This window comes from Genypterus blacodes, unplaced genomic scaffold (assembly GCF_046128005.1).
Source record: "Genypterus blacodes isolate CSIRO-AG114 ecotype Tasmania unplaced genomic scaffold, CSIRO-AGI_Gbla_v1 ptg000138l_1, whole genome shotgun sequence".
Lineage (NCBI taxonomy): Eukaryota > Metazoa > Chordata > Actinopteri > Ophidiiformes > Ophidiidae > Genypterus > Genypterus blacodes.
Window position 1 is genome coordinate 557,702 of NW_027466940.1, and position 18,873 is coordinate 576,574.

The 18,873-nt window shown below is 44.9% G+C and overlaps 1 protein-coding gene across 1 annotated transcript; it reads right to left on the reverse strand.

The window, feature by feature from the left end:
* Positions 1-265: 265 nt before the first annotated feature.
* On the reverse strand, positions 266-18,658 carry pxnb (paxillin b). Its single transcript, XM_076164695.1, has 11 exons — positions 18,513-18,658; positions 8,364-8,572; positions 8,017-8,102; positions 7,786-7,925; positions 7,527-7,710; positions 7,011-7,125; positions 3,784-3,945; positions 3,524-3,697; positions 3,351-3,432; positions 2,963-3,111; positions 266-2,566 (listed from the first exon to the last, which is right to left on the reverse strand). Exons 1-11 carry the CDS (start codon positions 18,523-18,525, stop codon positions 2,300-2,302), a joined length of 1,581 nt encoding a protein of 526 aa, XP_076020810.1. The 5' UTR covers positions 18,526-18,658; the 3' UTR covers positions 266-2,299.
* Between the last annotated feature and the right edge of the window lie 215 nt (positions 18,659-18,873).

Sequence of the window (18,873 nt, forward strand, 5' to 3'; positions counted from 1 at the left end):
TGTTGCTGTTTGACTTAATCTCCACTTTAACATGGTTACAAATGAAGAAATCAGTACTGGTTAGACTTCATTTAGCAGCAAATGGTGGTCCAAGGTCCACACCCAGCGGTCTGCAATTTCTGGCACAAAGCTGCTGTCTTAATGAAGTTACACCAGCTGTTCAGCTTGTTCTTTACCCCTGGAACAACCCCCCCTGTGTCCTCAGTCTGAACTCACCAACACAAATGAAGCTCTTTAACAACACTTTTGATAGCAAAACAGAATTTATTTGCATTATCAGACTAAAAGTGAGGAATCTCACTATTTATTACTATTAACATTTGAAGTGAAAAGAAAAAGTGAACAGACACAAAAACAATTTAAAGAAGGTATGGCTTTGGTTAAATAACATTCTACTAAAATGATTTGAAGAGACAAGTGTTACATAAACTCTTAAATAGAACGAGGAAAAAGGTTTTAAGGCTCTAGAAATCCCTGAAGAAGAAAAGGCCCAATATCTGCTGAAATAGACGAATAACGATGTACAGACCCAAACTGGTGGTCATACAGTAGATGCTACTCAGATGCTGAGGGAAATGAGTCATTTTAGTCCTGTGATTTATTCTTAAAAGACCACCAGGCTTTCATTTTAACAGCCTACATTATTTTTCAGTGGACTCAGACTAATACCATTAAACGATAACTGAGGAAGATTCATCCATTCTCAGTATTTTTGCTGGTTTTCCCAGTGTTAAAGTACATTGCATTGACACAAAGGCACAGGCAGTATGTTATTCAAGAAAGATGCTGAAACACAAAGTTGTCCATCCACAGTTTACAGAATCATTGGGGACACATACACACACAGATTTTCTTTTGAACTGAACATTCATCCACTTCTTAACACAAAAACAAACATGAACAAACACCAAAGTCTTTCTGCCATGAGACCCCTCCATTTGTGGATGAGTGGTAATTACAACATGTACATATGGCTGCATGTGATGATTATAAAACACTGGATGTGCACAAAGGTTAATTAGCCACTTAACTGCATGATCAAGCACCTGAAACTAATCAATTAGTTTTTCTGTTCTTGTGTGAAAAGGCAAGGAATGATTTGGCAGTGAGACACTTAAAATATGAGATTTGCTCAACAGTTTACAGCTTTACAACACGGCAGCTACTGGTGAATGGACACATAAGGGACCTCTGTGATGTCCAACTGAGTAAATCATGCATCAAGAATTATGCATCCTTTGGCTAAAGAAAAAAGTTGCTTCAATGAGTGTAGTCATCTTTATGCTTCTGCTCTTAGCAAATGTGTTTAACTGAATAATGCCTTTCACTTAGCTTACATACAGAGAAACTCTCTTTCTATTTAACACACTACATGAATAGGGTGGCTGATAACATTTTTCTTATGCTGAATACAAGACTGAGTCCAAAAAAGTCTGATGACAAAGCCATCTACTACACATAGAAAAATAGATGTGAATGCTGACTCGGCCCTTTTCCAGTCAATGTTACAATGACATCATGATTTAACCATCTGCTCTGTCCATCAATACATAATGGAAACAAAGTAGAAAAAAGTCTCTAAAAGCCCTTTCTCCTCATCAGTTGTAAAACGGTTTATGTTGTAAGGTTGAAATGTAAAAAACAACAACAGGTCACCTGCTCCCTGCTATAATAGTGTCATTTGAAAATGTTTTCTAAAGGACATACTCAACCAGTGAGCAACAATGTCAAACACACATAGTATTTCATGTATTTCTACAGTGTTCAGTAAGTCTTCACCAACATCTATAAAGGAAGGAAAAAAACTAATATGATTCGCAAACATAATATTCTGAGAATTACAAAAAGGATGACAAGTCCTGGCCTGCTGAAAAGTGTCTCCTGCATGTCACTGGTGATGTGGAGAACTCTACATGTAACCTCAATTCCTCACCATAAAGGTGAAACTGCTACGCCTTTGTATGGTGCTTTAGAATTTGAGCTTATTTGCACCATTTTGGGCCCATTAACCCCTTTAAAACCCAAGCACATCATTGTCTTCTCAATCGGACTTTGCACCAAATATCTGAAGGAGGTTATGTTTAGAAAATGACAGTTTTTAGTATGGCAGCGACAGCGCGCTATTTTAACCACATCCACATATCCAAACCCATACACACTTTCACTGTCATCATCGTAATACAGACAATGTTTTTCCATAAAAACACAATCCATCTGCTTCCCACTCTGCGTGTGCTGAAGATGCTTATCTAACCTCAGACTCATACATTGTGCAGAGCACAGTTAGACACTCTCCTCCCTAACTGAACAGCTTTACAAAGCAGCCGTGGCAATAGGGCTTGTCATTCTGCTCCTTAAATGTGCCTTTGTTAAGCTGCTTGAGGCAGAAGGCACAGACAAAGTGCTCTGGGTGGAACTTCTTGGCCATGGCTGTGATACAGCGGCCCGTGATGGGCTTTTGGCAGCCAGAGCAGAGGGAGCCGCGGCGTTCATGGTAGTGCACTTCACAGTAGGGCTGGCCATCATGCTCGAAGAAACTTCCATTCACAAATGGGGTGAAGCACTCCTGGAAACAAAGAGGACAGAAAGCAGAGGAAGACAAGAAGAAGACGTTTAAATATCTTCTGAATCTACCTGCACAATAAAGAAATTTCACACCAAAGCTTATTTGTCGATGGGGAGCAGCGATGACAAATCCTATAAGTGAGGAAAGCTTTGGATTGACTCTCTGTTCTACTGCATGTTTCTCTCGCCCCTGAGATTGTTAAAGGTATTGAAGCTTGCAGGACTGTAGGGTTATTTCTGGATGATGTGCACGACAGGCATTTTGAATGAAGCATCATTCGATTATAAGTTTGTCCTGAATAGGATAGAGAGGCGTCTGGCATACAATTGAAGATTAGAGAAAGTGTAATGCAACTTTGGCTAAGTTCTATATGTGAGTGGACAACGTCATACAGACCCTGCAAACAAAACACTCCGGATGCCAAAGGCAGTTGAGCGCTGAGATGTAGTTCTCCAGTATGGCTCTGGCACATCCACCACATTTAGGAGCAAACATATCAAAGTAATCCTTCCTGCAATATGCTTTCCCATCCTTCTCATGGAAACCTGCACAGAAAAAAGGTGGATAAAAGAGACACAGAATCAGTTTACAGGATGATGGTCGCAGAATATAAGTTACCTATATCAAGGTTGAATGTGTAAGAGGGAAAACATTAATTCATTGTCCTGTCAAGCTTTGTACCTTTAAATGTAACTGACCCCTACCATGACCCTGATGTTTATGTATTGGATAAAAGGGCCTTGGCAATAATTCATTGCTGAAAAACACAATACGCTATAATTACCCTCTGGGCCAAAGAAGGATCCACACTGAGCACAAAAGAAATGTTCCGGATGCCATGTTCGATCCAACGCCGTCACAACTTTCTGAACAGACACGTGAACAGTTGAGAGTATGAGATTCAGCTGACACAACACATGTAAACAGCAGTAAATGTGTGTGTTTGATTCCCCTCACATCCAGTATAGGTCCATTGCAGTAGTAGCATCGTGGGGAGAACAGGTGATGGTAGTCTTTCTCACAATAGGGCTGTCCCTCGCGTTCAAAGAAGTTCCTGGAGCCGATCTCCTCCTGACAGTGTGTGCACACAAAGTGCTCGGGGTGCCACGTGCGACCCATGGCAGTCACCACCTACGTGTGGACAAAGTCAGAGTTTGCGCTTAACGTGCAAAGGACTGAACAGCAGGAAACTAAATAGGAAAATTCTGTAACCTTACCTGTCCCACAATTGGCTTACAGCAGGCACCGCAAACTCCTTTGGCTACTGTCTGGACGCCCAGTTTGTTGAGGTCAGACTGCAGGCTACCAAGCATGTTGTCCAGCTTGTTGACCTGCGTTGGCTGCCCACCAGGAATGCCACCCTTTCCTTGTGCCATTATCTGTAAAGGTTTGAATATTGGAAGGTGTGCAAGGTGTTCTGATACAGCTCATTATGCATAATCAAATACTGTAAGGTGTAAAAACAAAAAACAAAACAGGGTAAGTTTTTAGACACGTGAGAAAGAGAAAGGATAAGACAGAGCGGTTCATGCCTGCATTGGAGGGAAGACGGGGTCATACTCTGTTTGGCAGCCTACTGACACCAGGAGTTTAGGTGGAAGTGGTGGCACTGGCTCCACTGGTGGAGGCAGGGTTGGGGTCTTAAAAGCAGCAGGAGGGGGTTGTGGTTTGTGGACAGGTGGTTGCTGCATTGGGGCTGGTGGAGGCGGAGGTGAAGGTATTGCAATCTGCCGAAGTGGAATGGGAACTTGCTCTTGGAAGTGTGGAGGTTGTGGAGGGGGAGGGGGCGGGGGCGGGGGAGGGGGAGGGGGAGGGGGAGAGCGAGGGGGTGGGGGTGGGGGTGGGGGAGGTGGCGGTATGGGAACAGGGAACTGCGGCAGGGGGAGTGGCTTCTTAAGCTCTTCTACAAAAGGGGGGCGACGAGGAGGAGGGAAGGCGAGATGAGGAAACACCTTCCTGTGAGGGATGGGCGATTCTGGGGGAATTATGATCTGAGGAAGAGGAGAGAAAACAGAGGAGGGACACAGAGGAAAATGTGTGGCACAAGAGAAAATATAAAAAGTATTTGGGAAGATTCAGCTCTGTTCAGCATTGTGAAGCCAACCTTATCGACCTCACTGCTGCCCCCATCACTTCGGAAACGCTGTGGTTGAGACATAACGACGACACCCTCCGTCAGCCAGTCGTCCGGCTGTTTACGTCGTTTTTCTCCTCGGGCGATACCGAGTTTACCCTGCAGCTCTTCTATGAGGCGATCCTGGGAAGTGTTCTTGTTGACAAGGACGGGTCCCATTTTCCTGCGCAGGTGACCATCACGGTACATGGGGTGCACGTTGGGCGTCTCCTTAGTGCGCCTAATCACTGATTTTATCTAAAGGGAATGGTGAGGAACTCATGAGATGTCCTTGCCAATTATCACCCATGCAGAAGCAACAGCAGCGCCAGGGTCAAGAGTCAAGTGAGGCGAATGATTATTTCCAAATCGTGACAGTCCAGGATGCAGGGTTATGGCGTGTTCTGTGAGGGTGAGCGGGTTTAGTGTCACACTCCATGCACTTCTCACATGCTCATGTCAGATGCCCTCAAACCCTTTCCATCCTCCCTCTGACCCCTCTGCATGTCTCAACCAACCAAAAGAACTTAACAACACAGACCTGAGACACCCTGGGTTTTTTGGGGATTTTTTTCTATTGGACTAAAATGTAAATGGTGGAAGAAAATATGAACCGAATAACTAGAGGGACTTGCAGGTTCCTTAAAATAAAGATCTTAACCCAGACTGTCCACTGGGTGGTGCTGCAAAAGCTGTATTTTCCACTCCAGGTTTAAGTGGTTAACATGTGCCATGCAGTAGACCAGCACCAGCAATCAGTCAGTCACTTGTAAGTGCAATAACACGGCAAAAATGGACGGTCTCAAAGGCCAGAGCCCCAAAGCACAATTCAAGCAAACTAAACCCATCCATACATGTCCAGATGCAGAGACTCTGTCTATAGCGGGCGGGTGAAGCAAGGGCAGGTCCAGAGCCACATCAGGGGTCCCAGGGCACGAGGACGGGGTCATGGACTCGTCCATCCAGCTGGCTTCTGTCAGTGGGGTCATGCTGCCATCTGTGTAAGGCCTCTCAGTGTAAGGCGTCATGGTGCCATCCAGTCCCTCATGGAGGGACACAGAGAGCTCCTCATCAGCCCAGTCCAGAAGATCTCCATTCGCATCGGTGCCACCATCAACAGATTCATCCGTGATGGTGTTTGTGGCACTGGTGAAAGTATCGGGGTGTAAGCTGCTTCTGTCCAGAGGCAGGATGAGCTCCTCCTGCACTTCTCTGCCCAGACATTCTGCATCCATCTTCAACTGTGGTTCCTCCAGACATGCGGCTGTGTCATTCTGTGTAAAACTCATAGCTAGCAGCTTGTCTAGAGCCTCATCCAGAGAGGGTTCTACCACGGGCGAATGCTGCCCATAGAGAGGACTTGCTCTCTGGGCTATGGGTGCCAGGTCCAACAGCTGTCTGCTGGTGACAGTTGGGCTAGGAAAAGTCACAGGAGAGGGAACCTTCACTGAGGAGACTGGAGATGGTGAAGATGTTTTAGAGGAGATGAACACAGGGGGTGCAGCTATAGAGGCAGCAGCAGGGAGAGGGGAAGGAGTCTTTGAAGCAGAGACAGGAGGGGTGAGGTCTTGGTTAGATGGTGTCATGGAGACATTCAGATCATGATTCATCATGAGATCGTGAATGGAACCAGACCCCTTGCTCATAGACTCAGGTGAACATGAGAGTTTCCCAACAGCAGACGAGGGTGACAAACGTTCTACAGATGAAGTGGAGGACTTGTGGTCCAGGACAGTGTTAACTGAAGTCAGTGAGGGGGAGGTCGTACTGGAAGGACTTGGACTATTTCTCAACAGGTTGGAGTTAGGGTTAGCCATCTGAGCGAGAACCAACAGTGACTTTGTGTGGGATGACAACATGGTGGCAGAGACATCTATGACAGAGTCCAGGTCTAGGTCACTGGCTGTAGAGAGCGAGGATATAGGACTATGGGGAGGTAGAAGGCTTGGGTGGGATATTGATCCACCACTTTCCCCACCATCCTCATCTATGTGCAGCTCTAGACCAGAAGGCAAAGAGAAGACAGGACAGTCATAGGCAGATGGATGGGACATATAAGGGAAAGGGGAAGCCACTGGGGTGGTTGAGGAAGATACTGAAGGATGAGGAGAGTAGGAAGATGATCCTGCTGGGTCTTGCAAAGAGCCCAAAGAACTGGGCTACAGAAGAAACAGAGAAATGAGAGTAAGAGAAACCAGCAGAAAAGGACAGGAAGATCATCAGAATGTGACAAGACTACAGAGGAGACGGAGAAAAGGACAAAACATCTCCTAGCATGAGCTTTGTAGATAAATTGGATAATTTTCTGTATGAACTCGTGCTGCTTTGTACCTTGAAGTCAGACAAAGATGCCATGAGCTCATCTAGCTCCCTTGTGGCACAGGAGGCAGAAATTCTGGCTTGCTGCTGAGAGGGTGTGTCCAAGTCACTGTGGCGAGCAGGGGGGCTGGAAAATACAACATCCCAACATAATAAGAAAATGAATCTGTACATTAAGTTTAAAGTAACACTCCAAAACAGTGAGGGTAGTTTTTTTGATGGGGGTGGGGGGTATTTATAGTTTGCAGCATCCTGGAGATATCTCACAGGTCTGTAGGTTCCTGCGAGCTTGTGCACCGGAGCCATGTTGGTTTTATCTTAGCTGGGGCTAAAGTATCTAGATATAGCAGGTTTTAGCAGTTCATCACAACATTATTTTAACCCTGTCATCCCTAAACAAATGTCTATAGACCTGCAGACCTGGCAGTGGAGGCCAAGTTGCTTCAACAAAGAAAAAAGTCATAGCTCATTGAAAAAAAAAGCACATGTGGTGAGAGATCAGCTGTGGTGGACAGGTTTGTCCTGTACCTGGGTGAAGGCACAGAGCCCTCCAGCTCATCCAGCAGACTCTCCACACTTGGTCGAGTCTCATCCAACCTCACCCCGTTCCTCTTGGGTTTCTCCTGAGGTGGAGGGCTCACCAGGATGTCAGGAGCACTGCCGTTCTCGTAGTGGGTGATGCTACAGGATGGTAAAGGTGGAGCCGTTTCCTCTGTGGGAAGATATGAGTATAATGAACACTGTGTCTCACTAATACAACTGACACACCAGTGGGCCTTGTGTCTACCTGTGGTGGGGAATGAAGGGGAGCTCTGTTGCACCGCATTGAGTTCCAGCAGCAGTCTGTCCAGCTCTGATAGGTTACTGCCCAAAGCAGAGGTCATGGCTGCTGTTGATGTATCTGATGTCTTCTGTTTGTTTGGAAAACTGAAGGTGAGACAAGAAATAAATGAGTCAACAACAACTGCATGTATAACCAAAGACAAGCAAGCAAGCATGTCAGTCATAGTGTAACTACCTGTAGACGTGATCCTCTTCAATGTGAGACAATGGAGAGCTGCTACTGTCCCTGGACCACGAGCTTTTCTGTGCCGAACCTAAAGACTGCACAGGACACATATGACACACATGTGAATCCAACTAAACAATGTATGATAAGCAAATGAGCAAAATATTGTTTGGTAAATATTTCAATGTGACATTTATCTGATTATGCCAGAATTTTGGCCACAATTGTTACATGTTTTTGTATTCATGTTCTAGCACAGAAATGTACTTCATTACTGGTCTGTTTCTTAAAGGGCTTAATGAAGAAATGTACCTTGACATGCTGTGTTATGCGTGCAATGACATCACATGATATACCTGCAGAGAGGAGTGGTGGGAGTCTGTTGAGTCTATCAGGGAACCATTCAGAGCCTCAGCTGTGGGTGGTGGAGGAACCGGAGGTGGGACCGACACATCCTGGTAGGAGTGTCCTCCAGTAGGGATGGAGTAGGGGGTCTCGTCAGACAAGAACACCGGTCGTTTCGAGATGTGGGACGTCGTTGACTCCAGATCCGCCAACAACGCATCTGAAAGAGAAAAATTGCTGCATTTCATGGATCGATCAAAATAAATGAAGAAGACCCTTGTGTCTCAACTGTTTCGGCAAGATGTTTCAACAGTGAGCTGCAAACATGTTTGGGCCTAGACCTATGAATTCTTTAGTGGGGCTCTTGGGAGCCGGACCCATCTACTGAATGCGGTGTCAGCCCTTTAACAGACAAAAGGCTGTGTGCGAGAGCCAGACCCTCGTTCCAACCTGTCACTCAGCCGCCTCACACCATAAAAGGCTTTCTTCTCCGGGCACGTTCACATTAAGGCTCAGACATAAAGGTTACGCCTGGACATCATGACAGCACACTAAGCCTGACAGTCATACCTAAACCATTAGCTCGGCATGGCATATCTGGCTGAATTCCCCAACTTTCTTTTTCCATCAGCCCTCTATAAATACAGCCTGCTGTCATTGAGTTGCTACCTGTCTATGGGCCTGATGTGCCATTCCAGTTATCTTTAACCTCTGTGAAAATGGCATTTGTCTCATTGGTCAGGCCATATCTCTGCTTTATGATACTGAGTGTGAAAATAATAAGACAGCCTCATAAACAAAGAGACAGATGGGCAGGCAGGCAGAAATCAGACAGAGAGAGCATTTCTGAATCTGCTCCAGGGTTGAGGGGGTGCAGCTCTGCCCTGTTGAGTGGCCACTGGAACGCAGGAACAAAATAGACTCTTACATCACACAATCCATCCATCCCCGGCCTGTCAAGAATAGACTGCAGAGATCAGCTGCATGGTGTTACACTACTGTAGCTTAGAGCCGTTACAGGTTGTTTGAAAGGAATCACAGTAGACCAGGGTGGCAAAGGTCCATACGAGTCCAAAGTATTGTAGAATTGTTGCAAACAACATTTTGTTTTTGTGATCTGTGAATGGGTTCAAAACAGTATTCCCTCTGTCCAGTCTGGAAGATATTTAAAAGAAGTGAGACCACTCACACACAATAAAAAAAGCCTTGAAATCGTTGATGTTTTACGTGATTATGGATATCTGATCAGGAGCCTTCTGACTTTAGTTACACATTCCAAATAAACCAACCTTTCTCTCAGTCACAACAGGACATTAATCCTACAATAAATAATCAATGAGTAATCAAAGCCAACTTATTGCTCCACCATCTATACTTAATACAGTCAACGTACAGTACACAGACAATATCAAGTCATAACTTGCTCCGTAGCCTCTCTTGCCAACAAACTAACAAGCCAGTTTTGTAGTGAGACAAATCTCTCTTAACACAGCTCTTAAAAGCTATTTAGGATGGAATCTTTAGAAAGTCAAGTGTACTGTACTCACATCATTTATCCAACCTGCAGTATCTGTATTGCCTAGCCAGTGTGTGTGTGTGTGCGCGCACAAATTGTCTAGCGCGAGTGACGAGGAGCAATAACGTGCCGTCTGTCCAGCAGGGGAGGGGTTTGAGAGGCAAACTAGGGTGACGGCCTATGGAGTAGGATCGCTGTCAAACATAAGTATGACGGCGTCCATTCAGCAACTGTCAACGTCTCATTGGCCAAGAATACACAAACTCAATCTACTTCACTCGTCACTTCTCACCCTCAAATACCTGCTAATCATGGACAACATGACATGGACTACAACTTTGCATGACAAGTATGATGTTACAACTGCAAAATGTTTTTTTTTTTCCCAAAATTGAAATTGTCTATAGTGTGCTCAGTAGTAACTCCGGATAACTCCAGGAGATTCAGCCACATTCCAGTTCTTATTGATTGCATTCTTAGAGGCAAACAATGGAATTCTGAAAAGATACAAGGACATTTTAATTATTACATATCAAAGTGTAATATGATATAATTATTTGAGGATCTTATACTGTAACATGTCGCTCAAAGTCGAGGTCCACGTGTCCACATACATTTGATGCGTTTGGGACGGGTTAGGTAGCTCATACCTCTGCCAGGGGTGAACAAGTTGGGACAAGCAGGGACCATTGTCAAAGTGCAGTCCTTCATGAAAGTCACGTAATAACTGGATCCATCTCCTTAACTGTTATAGCTATTGTCAACCATTTATATGTGAATGTGTCATCATATTCTCAGCAATGTATTAGTCGCTGTTGCACGTTTCTAACCCTATACAGCAATTCTAATAATAAAAGGCCTGGCCAAGCATATATTTTTCTCTGCCAGATCTAGATCCAGATAGGGTTCAAATTGCACAGCACCTATTGATAGACTAGAATGGGAAGATTACAAAACTATGTCACAAAAAAGAAATCGTTTTGAAGACATATTATAAAAAAAAAGCCTTTTTTTGAGTAATCCCACAAAGACCAAGCAAACAATCCAACAAACATCAATGAAAACACAATCACTCATTCCACAAAGAATGCCGGTCCCCTTTTTACTCCCGGTACTTATACTATATAAATAATTGAGGTTTCCATTGTACTTCCATACACTTTCACACAATTGTCTTAGGTTTCAAGAGATCCTGGTAGCATGCTGAAGCAATTGTTGAATCAATTTTATATCAACAAGGACAACAACCAACTGCACTACCATTAAAGTGTTATCGTGGCTGTTACACCTTCATTCCTTAGCTAGTTTAGTAGGTTATGTGAAATTTTAGCCATCAGGTTGGTGTCTGCCACATGTCTCTACATTATTACTTCTGCTTCTCGAGCCTGTCACTATTCCTGCCTCCGTTGCATTCTTAGGCCCGCAGGGAGATCCAGGCAAGAAGCTAAAAATTTAAGTGATGAAGTTCGACATAAACCACATGGGAGCACAAACCTATTTAAAGCATGAAGCTCAGCGAGTAGCTCAAGTCTGCACAAATGTGCTGAAATATCATGACCAGCTCAAAATAATCTGCACCTGGTGCTGACATGCTGAACAAGGTCTTACTGAAGTTGACTTTGTCGCTCATAAAACAAAGCCTCTCCTCTCTTTGAGATGAAGGTTAAGTCATAAAATACAAGATTTGGATTCCGGCAACTCTAGAACATCTTCAGATTTATCTTAACAAACGTGATTAAATAAATAATAAATGTCCCAGGACTTTCTAATTATGGTAATATATTCCTGGAAAGTTCTCCACGGTCCCCGGACAGCCTCACAGCTTGAAGCCTTCCAAAACACTCGCAGACAGAGCCAAGCTTCTGGGAATGTGCTCCATCTAAAGTGGTAACTCTCCACTCATTACACTCCCCCATGTGCTGATGCCCCACATCTGTGACACAGACACCAACCCTCACACTCCACAATCACAATCAGTGCTTAAATACATTCAATCAATCCATCCATCAATACTTTATTATATTTAGATATTTTTTATAAATCCTATCTAAACATCTAAATCTATTGTAAGCTTCATTTATTATTCAAATTGATACTTGATATTCATAATTATGTAGCACTCTAGTGAAGTTTATTGTTTAAAATGTCTTTGATGTTGTTGACATCTTTGATTAGTTTTAGATTAGATATGTTTAATGCTTGACTGTGAAATATCTTGTCTCAGTAGATGTTTACCTGTTTTTAATATTACAATTAAAGAATTTTTGCATGACATGTGAATAAACACGTTGGCCTATTGGCTGATATCTACTTTAAGTCAACCACTAATTTCCAACTGGCATTGTTTTCTGGACTGACTGGCTGCCTGGTCTGTACTCAGGAGTCGCTCTGATCATTCACTGTGAGCCATGAGGGGGGTTGAGGGTTAAACTACATCTGAAATGTAGCTGCTTCGCCTCTTTGCCTGCGGAGGGCAGTACTGAGTCTGTCATGAGGATGGACAAGTGGCCACAGTCTGAAACCAGTAGGAAGCATTAGAGGCATGATGAACGCAAACATGCACTGTAAGCCAAGTAACAGGCTAATCTTTTCCATTCCAGAAGGGGGGTAGGGGCTATGGTGGACAAAGTCCAATCCTGCTCTAACGCCGTCCTGCCTCAATGGTCCATTGTGCAACATCAGCAGGAATAAAACTGTCATCAAAAAGTAGAAAATAAATAAATTAAAACACATTTATCAGACCCAAGGCAAACAATTACAGCTTTGCTTGAACAGCAGCCGGCAGTTCTATCAGGTCAGCCATCTGTGGTGACATTGTGGTAAGTAATCCTCATAATGAACAACACACAAGTCTGACTTGATGCGATACTGTACACATTCTTGTGGCAGTGGGTACATGTACATTCTTGCCTGTCCACCCTCCGCCCCCCACCCCACTCAAGCATCTGCCACAGTCCTGTACTCTTTATCTGATGGGAGGGAAGGTGCATGGGGAATTCCACACATTCCTCTGTCCGCCTCAGAGAAAGAAATCAACCAGGCGACGACGTGTGGACGGTCGAGCGGTGAGGTTGGCTGCCCCAATGCAGATAAATATATAATTCAATAACACACAGAACAATGCTTTGGGATCAAATCTATTCAAGCAGAACACATTACACAGGACTCTAGGTATGAGCCTGAGAGGAATGTGTCTCAAAGCTAAACCACCATGTGTATGTCCAGAAAATGAAAATAATGCGTGGACAATTACAGGAGCCACTCCACAAACTATAGCATGCTTTGAATTCCAGGATAAGGGAGATGTCAATATTTTCCCTGCCCAGCTCACATGGAGAGTGGGGAGCACAATCCAGGCCTGTCTAATCTCCTCTATTAACATGTGGGATGAAGAGATGGGCCACCAGGGTCCACAGCTCACCTGTTTATAGCCAGGGAGCGAAAGAGCAGAGATAGCCACAGCCCCACATTGAAACCTGACCCCATCAGGCCAGCCCGACATGATATTTATATCAAACAAGACGGCCAGGGGCCAGGGAGAGGGGGTGGAGGGTTAGATGCCAGTGAGACAGGCAGGGCAGGCCGAGACGTGGAGAGTGTGAGTGGAAGAGAGAAACATGGACAAACAGCAAACAGATGGAGGGTGGGACAAAGGGGGCAAGGTTCAAACAAATGTAAAGCTTAACAGCTCACAGATAAACGCCTCCTGTACGTACAGGACGACAGACAGACCTGCGCAGATAAAGGATGAATGAGTAAAATAACATAGTATCAGAAAGACACAAGCATCTTAGGGCGATTACTTCAAAATAAACATACCTAAAAATACACTGTCGAGCAACCGCATATCCGAAAGATGACACTCCACTCCAGTGAAGGCTGGACCAAAATAAAAGCATTTCCCCACAGTCCAGTAAATCAGACGACTGGGGAAAGTCTGAACACCGATGTAGCGCAGTCACTGAGGACACATTTACGCCCATGCATGTGTGAGGACTGTGTGTCGGTGATTGGCCTTTAGTAAAACACAAAACAGAGGGTAACTGGGTAGAGTGCGATGAGAGCCATTAAAGCAAGATGATCATGTAGTCCTACTTCCTATCTGACCAATCTGTCCTCCGAACCTGTAGCCATCTTAAGCTGGCCACACACTAAACACGTTCTGCAGGTTAATGAATGTTGACGCTGCTAGTCTCTACGGTCAAAGCCTACAGTTTCTACACTGGCAGTGTACAGTTCGGTCAAGCTGTGGTGATGCGGGTGCAGGTTTGCCCATTTTCTTTTCCATTTCCAAGATTTAATGGAACGCCAACGTTGCTTTCTTGCAATACTACTCTGCACAGATGGCAAAGAAGAAAAACTGGAGCACCTGCAGATGGCTGGAAGGTCGTGTCGGTCCCGCTACTGCTTGTGCAGGCGCGCTGTGGTAGCTTCACACTGAATTGTGGGGAAATTGGACCGCAGAACAGCTCGTGCCGACAGTCAGCCAACCAAAATTTTTGACATGCCAGAAATCAATCCGATCGCTCGCGGGCCAGATCGCTGAACATGCGGGCAATTAATCAGAAGGTGTTTTACATGCAGTTTAAATCAACTTCTGATTAGGCTGAAATTCATCCAGTAAACTAACACTAACACTAAAATCAGTCAGGGAACATAAACTTTTAAAGGGTTTGTCCCTAACAACAAAACAGCTAATGTGTCACCATCTAAACGCTGAAAAAATAAACACTGAAACCAAACCACAAATGCATTATTTGTGGTTTAGCAGCTCTGGTGTGGGGCAGAGAGGCGTAATAGGTGTGTTTCCTGTCCTGTTTACCAACACGCACAGTCGTCAGCCTGGATGAAGCTGCATCTGAACATGCCCTGGGGTGTCCCGGCTTGAGTAATGTGGGGAGAATCCAGCTGGGGCTCGGATTCCTTCTCCGTTACCCTGACCTGACAGGAAAACAATCAGCGCCGTTCTCCGAGCCAAGTTACAAGGCTGGGAAACAAGGAGTGGAAACGCCACGGCAGAGAAATAACAACTTGGTGCGACAGCTTTTAGTGAAATCGCTGTTATAACGCGCAAATCGCAGACTGAGGCCACAGAGCCGAGCCCCCCCCCCCCCCCCTTGCTGGCCTTAGCACTGACTCTGCTCATTGTTTTCCTCGTCTGTTTCCTCAGGATGTGGGGCAGGGTCTGTTGCCTAAGCGATGAGGTCAGCCATGCAGCGCTCTCTTCTCTAGACCCAGAACAGGATGGGTGTGGAGCTCAGAGAACAAGACTGATTTACAGTCTAGAGGGCGAGCGAGCTGTAACCCACAGGTTAGGGGCGGTATGCACTAACCCTGCTGCTCTCTTGGGGTGATGATAGCTAGTGTGGTAACACTAACTCTGTGCTGCAGACATGCTAGGGCACAGAACACACTAAAGACCTTCTAAGATTATTTGGTATTTTGTGCAAACGCTGTAAACATTTAAGGCCTCGCTGACTGCAGCTCAGCCTGCTCTTGGGGGTCAGACTATCGGGTGAATTACTTGAGCCCATACGGCTCGTCCTGTAGACACAAATGAGTCGCGGCGTGTTTGTAAACTCACACTTTTCAGGTTTGTCTGCAGTTATAGACAGACTATAGCAAATGATATACCATATATGTTATATTAATTCTATGTGTATTCCTGCAATCACCAGCTTGTGAGAGTAAATAAAACACTCCTCTACCGTATGCGTTCATTGTGCTCCGGTCACTTCACCATGATTCTTGTAATGTAATCTATGATCCAGCTTCCTCTGTTAACCTGCAGACATGGAGCGGGGCTCCACAGCTCAGTGAGGGCAGTCACAAGTGATCCCGCCTGAATCTAACAGGATTGTGAGGAATTCACAGAGGAGAGGAGCGGCTTTGTAGCCTACTAACATCAAACATACAAGCAAACTGACACACAGTCACATGTGGTTGAGCTACATCTGGCAGAGAGAACACAGCCCCTGGCCACATCTGGAACGATGCTGAGCGCAGGCCTGGCTGCCACCTGGCCTGGATTGTGAAAAAAAAAAGAAAAAAGAAGATCAGACAAAACCTCTGGAAAAATCTGACCGGACAAGGCACGGACCAGCAGCTTGCATTCTCCTTCGAGGGAATTCCCTTCCTCGAGTGGTGAGCAACATGGGCGGATCAATATACACAGAGTTAAGGGTGAAGAGGACAGGACGGCATCAGTGCTGCAGAGTCTGATCAGGTTTCCAAACATTTCTCTGTAGAGCTGCCAGTCATCAGTGGGGCCTGCAGGGGCTGCTTAGCTGGGGGTTTACAGGAAGGACACAAAACCACAGCCAGAAATATCTGCAAATATCTAGTATGTTTTTTTTTCGGTTGTTTAGGTAGAGCATGGGAGGAGTTTTCCATTTCATGTGGAACAAAACACTACATGGTCACAGAAGATTCCTTTTCGTGTGTCTGTCATTAAACGGCACGACCAAACATGTGGGTGGCACCCCGAGTGCTCAGATAAGTTCAAAACCAGGGCAGTCGAGAGAGAGAGAAAGCCGGAGACGGAGAGAGTGTCTCTTTGTCTCCCGCCTTTGCCTGTCGCTGTCTGTCTCACCTGGTCCAAACCAGGAATCAACCAGAGTGATGAGGAGCGACATTCACCAGAAACACGTGCCACCTCTTCTTGTTGCAGCACACAAACATCCATCACTAAATGTGCTTCTCTGAGCATCAAATGAATGAAACAATACAATTTTGTGCGAGTACAAAGGGGCAAAATGGGGGCACCAAAAAAAATGGACAGTTTAAATTTCCTTTCCAACACAATAAAGTCAAATTCAGTTTCCAGCTTAGCTTCTTCAGACTGCAGCCATGGTAAAGATGAAGCTAAATATTTTCAGCTCATTCAAGTAATTAATTCATCATAACTGACCAAGCAACATGGGTACGCTCCCCCCAAAACACGAGGTGCAGCCCTGCTAATAAACTACAATAGTGGGATCTACGCGGTGCCAGCGGTAGAGAGTGTATTTAACTTAACCCTTTAGCTGTGGCACACACTGACAGTAGTGGTAGGAGGTAAGTCATGACCCAGAGAGTATCTGGCCTTGGACCCTGACACAGAGTGATGTTCAACATTCCTCAGCAGTCGCGCCCCCTCCGTCAGCCTGCTGTTCACGCTGCTTTAGTGAGACTGCAGGCTCCTTCTCCACCAACAATCAGCCCTTTCACTGGCCCATGGCAGCTATAGTATCTAATGGGCCCTGGAGGTATTCTCGGAAGAAAAATTATATTCAGTTGGTCCAACTCCAAATTTGGCCCGTCGTCTCTCCACTTAAACAACTCACAAATCCATTCAGTGCCTCTCTGCTAGGGGAGATCACAAAAGGCATTTTGAACGGATAACTGATCAAACCAAATAAGTGATTCATTCAGAATCGGCTTCGTCAAAGAGTAAATATAGCAAACTGAACAGCTGATGAGATCTAGAACAAAATTAGGAGTTCGGAGGTCAGTGCCAAAGGTCAAAGGCTAGTGAACTAAAGAGGTGACTAGTTAGCGATGCACAAAAAATAGACAGCCCTCAAAGTCTGCTAGGACACAGATCACAACAAAACATTTGTCTCTGGAACATTAAACACTGCACTGAGGATTAAATCCATCCAGTCCAGCAGACAGTTTCACAAAACAAGATTAAATGTTCTGATCTCAAAAGATAGATAGATAGATAGATAGATAGATAGATAGATAGATAGATAGATAGATAGATACTCAACCCCTTTCAACCCTGCTCATCTACCACCTAACTAACTTAAAATAAGCATCACAAGAGCCTGAGGTTGAGAGGCACTGCTTTGTTCGGTGTGCAAAATCAGTTTAAGTTGCACTTTATTGTCATTTCTGTCAATCAATTGCTGGACTGATTGTTTAAGTCCGATTTCAACTATTGCACAACAATCACATCAAGTCCCTTTAAGCCGCGATAAGTGGATATCGGATTTATTTGTGATCATAACTCTAATTTTCCTGTGTTATACCTACATTATGCCTTCATTTGTTTTTGTCTTGATCACATCCAAGTGTACAGCATGGTTAGCAACTTGGTATCACGCGGGATAATAATTATGTTTAAAAACAATCAGACTGTAAATTGATTGTAAGCCAGCCGAGCCAGAGTTGAGGCCACATTGCGCTGCACTGCGCAGGCCGGCCTGCGAGTCTCCACTTCAAAGCTGGAATGAGTAGCTTGAGGGGGAAAGTTGAGGTGGCTGTTAAAGTCAAAACGTCAGCCAAATAGCTCATCAAAGTGCTGGATCTGAAGACGAAACACGCGTATTTACACGAAAAAAAGATCCTTACACATGACTGGCTCAGTTTAAAAGGAGCTGTTGGCAAAAGCTAGCGAGTTCCTACCGATACTACGACCCTTAATGTGCAATAAACGAAGGGGTAAATGTGTCAAACATACAGCCAGACACTTAACAGTTAATGTTTCTGGATGTTACCAACACAAAAATTAGTGTACACCGAGCCAAAAGCAGAATTTAACTAATTTCTATCTCGTCGTAGCCTGAAGTTATCACTCAACTCCTCCACCCTGCTCTCCGCTACTCAATGAAGGCGAGCAGGAAAAAACACAACGAAGGTTACATACGCCATAACTTACCTAAATCGTCCATGGTTGCTGCCTGGCTTAGCGCTGCGTCACTTTCGTCTGTGGTGAACAGTAAACCGGGTCACAAGAGCCAGGATTTCTTCCAAACTTCTCCGCGGCTGTCCCTGGAAGTTGAGGCAGCTCTGGCTCTCGGGAGCGCGCTGTGATGTGGGCATGTGTACTTTATCGGTGCGCGCACCCCGACCCAAACTCGGTTATCAGCGACACCTAGCGGCAACGAGCGCACTGACATATATGCGAAGGTTAGAGAAGGTGATTGATAAGTTCTGAACGTGACACGAGAGGAAAAGCTGTTACACCCCAAACAAGTCACAAGCATGATAATGGCAATAGATGAGGTAAAGGGAAAAGA